At 35.3% G+C, this 4,026-nt stretch overlaps 1 protein-coding gene and 1 long non-coding RNA gene across 5 annotated transcripts in view; both read right to left on the reverse strand.

Annotated features, from left to right (window-relative positions):
- The window catches only part of LOC106962005 (Fc receptor-like protein 5), a 29,554-nt gene that overhangs the window by 14,044 nt on the left and 11,484 nt on the right, over nucleotides 1-4,026 (reverse strand). The window contains exons 1-3 of one of the 3 annotated variants that reach the window (XM_015056141.1): nucleotides 2,047-2,516; nucleotides 1,798-1,830; nucleotides 618-713 (exon numbers count right to left, since the gene is read on the reverse strand). The exons of 1 other annotated variant lie outside the window; for it this stretch is intronic. In XM_015056141.1, the coding sequence (XP_014911627.1) occupies nucleotides 618-713; nucleotides 1,798-1,830; nucleotides 2,047-2,077 (160 nt within the window). In that variant the 5' untranslated portion in view covers nucleotides 2,078-2,516. Of the gene's footprint in view, nucleotides 1-617; nucleotides 714-1,797; nucleotides 1,831-2,046; nucleotides 2,517-4,026 lie in introns of those variants that run through there. One more of the 3 variants, XM_015056142.1, reaches the window with a different exon arrangement.
- LOC106962012 (uncharacterized) lies at nucleotides 2,538-3,923 on the reverse strand. Of its 2 annotated transcripts, none has more exons than XR_001427881.1 (4): nucleotides 3,834-3,923; nucleotides 3,699-3,755; nucleotides 3,572-3,622; nucleotides 2,538-3,209 (listed from the first exon to the last, which is right to left on the reverse strand). It is a non-coding gene; the product is annotated as an uncharacterized LOC106962012 (long non-coding RNA). The 2 variants fall into 2 exon arrangements; XR_001427880.1 differs by having other exon boundaries at nucleotides 3,699-3,758.

The raw sequence follows: 4,026 nt of genomic DNA on the forward strand, positions 1-4,026 counted from the left end.
ATTCACAAAAATAATGAATCTGGTTAATTTAGCAAACTGTGACTTTTATGTTGGAATATTATGTACCATACAGCTGATGGGTCTGCAGTTTTTCCAGAATGTGGTGCATCATGCTGTTTCTTTTTATCTTCTATTTAAGAAATCGCACATCTCAGAAACATGCAGCAGTCTTTGAGGTTAGACGTCTAAAATCCCAACAAGCTGAAACACTGATTGGTCGAACTAATAAACTTATTGACATGTTGTTGCTTTTTAAATGATAAGATGGACGGATAAAACCAGCAGAACGATTCATCACTCCCACAGTTACATAAACCTTTCATTTATCAGAATACCTAAAATTCTACAAATGATGTCAAAAGCTCAATTCATATAAGTATACTAATGCTGCATCCACAGCTAAGATCCATTTACTTTTAGGGGAAAAGTTTATGTTGCTGTTCAGATTTAGCAGGAGTTTCTAGGGATCCTACTGAGGTATTTTGGTCACCAGCATGCCCTTCGTTCAAACATATTGAAACAGAAAATACACTTATAAAGTCCATGGGCTAAACTATACAAAACAATAATGAACTAATTGATGATGACTTTACAACAACAGTACAGTTTTGTTTTACCTGATTCTCTTGATTCTTCACTGGATCCTAGCTGTCTTGGATTATCTGGACCTTTTGGACCAGAGGGTTTTTTGTTGCCATTTGCTTTTCTGTGTCCTGTCAAAATATTTTAAACTCAAGTTCCTGAATCTTTTTTTTTTCTTTTTACAGATTTAAAGAGAACAGACATAGTTAGATTTCAACGTCCATCCTCTACCCTCATCAGATGATGCCACTGCTGCGTTATTCTAGTCACTCCTGTCTGCAGCAGGTCAGACTAGAGACGTAACGTGGAAATGCAAACCTCACAGGATTGAAGCTGGACCCACACTGCCATTACAGATTACAACGATCAACTCAAAACATCAACATATTCAATTCCTGTCCAGCAGATTTTTAGGTTGAGAAGAGATTAAAACCTGATAGGAGTTTAAAAACTCTTAATCTTAATCAACATAGACATGTTGAAAACACAATGATGTTTTTTTATTTATTAAAATGTGGTTGTGCTATTATAGGCAGAGGTGTTAACCTGACAAACGTTTGCTTATATCCTCAGCAGACAGTTTCCTGTTTTCTCATCCAGTCTGCAAACCAATAGAAACCTTGTCAAGCATGAGAGGTTGGCTAAACTTTCAGGCTAATATCGAGCAGCTTTTGCTCTCGTCTTATTAAATTGGAGTTTTATTCCCAAATAAACCTGGAAATAAAACTCCAGGTTGGTTGGATGTGAAACAAGCAGCACAAACATGTAGCAGCTGAGAGGTGTGAAAGGGTTAAAAGGTCAGCAGCTAACGCCAGTACAGTGGACGATCTTTGGTCCTGTCGGCTTGTTTCGTCTCCAGATCTTTGGAGAACTTTGGTGTTACTCTCAGTCAGAAAACCCAACAATTGTTCTTACTGATAAATGATGAAGATAAAAGAAAATGAAATATATTGTAGCTTCTGATTCACTCTAGCAACATTTTAAGGTTTCCTAACGACACTGGTCTCGTCATAGTGGCTCTTTGCATCCGAGCTTTGTGGGTTAACAGGTGAAGCTGCTATAAAGACTCTTGTGGTCTTTCTACATAAACAGCTTCTTGTTTCTGATATTAGCAGAACAAGAAGTTTTAAATTTCCACCTACAGCTTGAGAGATACTAGTACAAATACATTTAAAACATGAAGTCAAGACGATATAATCAGGAAATGTGTCTCACCGTTGGCGTATCCACTGATGACTGAACTGAACACTAAATAAAACAAACATTTATGAAAAAGTTAGAAAAATGGATCAAACAGGAAGAAAGACAATCACAATAACAGAGAAAAACTGGCATTTAAAAACATTTCTGAAATAATTTAATACAACAATATAGCTGATAACTTGAATTATCTCTTTATTTAGACACAGGAAGCCATTTTAGTTTAACTAATCATCTATTTTTAAAGTTATTAAATTTACTTACAGAACAGCACGTAAAGCCAAGCGTGTCCCATCCTCACATCTCGACCTGCTGAACAACTATAACCAGGAAATCTTCTATCTTGTGGAAAAAAAAGAGAAGTTCCCAGAATACTTCCTCTTTATAGCTGCTTACGTGTTTCCTTCCCATTACTCAGAGTTTTAAAAACTGCAGCAGCTCAGACCGCAGCGTTACTCAATATATTTATACTTCCCATCGACTGCAGAGGAGTTTTTTACTACGACAGCTTTCAGGAAACTGTGGTCTGTGTGCAGAACCATGGTGACAATTTACTGAGAACAGGAAAGGTCAAACTGCTTTCAATTTGATGGATTTATTGAATGAATTTAGGGTTTTTGAATCTGTGATTGCTCAATCACACACTTTGAATTTTAACTAAACTTGTTTTTCAGCTGCAAAACGATAAAGTTGCACAAATACCTTTGCAAACTACTTCCTTTGTCACCTTCCTAAAAAAAAAAAAGGGCCTTAGTTGTTTTTTTGTTTGTTTTTTACCAAAAGTGAAAAATCTCTTCTGGCAAGAAAAACGACATGGGCCATGACTTTAGGAAGGTGATGATATATAAATGCAACTCAAAAAATTTAAATGTCATGGAAAACTTACTTCAGGAAGTAAAAATCATATATTACACAGTTTCATTACACAGAGTGAGATATTTCATGTTTTTATTTGCTTGTAATTCTGGGAATTATGGTTCACATTTAATGACAAAAAAGAGATTTATCCATACTATGTGTGAAAGGAACATCGCTTTAAATTTAATCCCGCAAAAAATCTCCGGAGTTTCACACAAAAGCTCACATCTCACTTTTCTCTTTCAAAAAAGCCTAAATGCAAATGTTGCAGATTCTCAAACATGAATCAAATTAAATGAAAAACTCATAGATCAGGCTGAAAAACAATATTGATCCTTCATAAGCAATTATATCATCAAAATTACAAAACTTCTGACTATATTTAGTAACTAATTAACTTAGATTTTATGTTTTATTGTTGACATGTTTTGTGTTCATGAATGCAGCTTTCTTTACATTCTTATTGTAAAGTTTATCTCATATTTAGCAGCTTAAACCAGCTTAGCTTGCGGTCTCCATGGCGATTTCTGAATACACGGCCTCATCTGTTGCTGCAGGACTGCATGCTCCTGTAAACGAAGAGACGGTTTGTTGAAAATATTTGTCAAACTAATCATTAATAACGAAGCCGGCATAAGTTAAACGTAAAATTTAAAACGGATGAAAGACAAATGTCACTCTGCAGTTCCTCATTATCTGCAGCTGGGCAACTTAGGACTATAAGTATAAATATGGATGTTAAAATAAATAGTTTATTGGAAAATTTCCTATGAAGAAATATAACAAACAGACAAACTGTCACGATTCTCCACCGTGTGTTTGATGTAAAGTTTAGAGGCCAACTGATGCAGATTATGATCATATTAAGTTTCACTGTGATGTCATGAAGATGTGTTTCAGTAAAAAGATGGACTGTCGTTACTGAATGTACCTGAATCTCCTGTTTTCAGTACAGAGTAAGGCGTGCGCTCATGAGGCCTCCCTAAAAAACAAGACAGGGTCAGAAGGTTTGAGTGTTATCGTCTCATGCTGGGTGTTTTGTGTCGTTTTGAACTCACTCTCTTGTCCGACGTTCATCACTTCAATGAGAGAATATGCAGCATCTCCAGATTCTTCTTCTATAAAATACAGGACGATATGTCAATTACTGATGATCAGGCTCATTACATCATCAATTCTTTGAAAATTAATACCTTCTCCTGCAGTTTCAGGGTTTTTAACTGACTCATAGACATGAACATCACCTAAAAAAATATATATATATAAAAATATTTTGAAAGCTCGTGGAAGATTTACACACTGTGCTAATTTGATTCCTGAGGTTTCACTAACAGCATAATCCAAAAAAACTATAAATCAAAGTAAATGACGCTAAATGGTATTTTT

The sequence above is a fragment of the Poecilia latipinna genome, unplaced genomic scaffold (assembly GCF_001443285.1).
Source record: "Poecilia latipinna isolate Pla-1442-1.1 unplaced genomic scaffold, P_latipinna-1.0 Scaffold1360, whole genome shotgun sequence".
Classification (NCBI taxonomy): domain Eukaryota; kingdom Metazoa; phylum Chordata; class Actinopteri; order Cyprinodontiformes; family Poeciliidae; genus Poecilia; species Poecilia latipinna.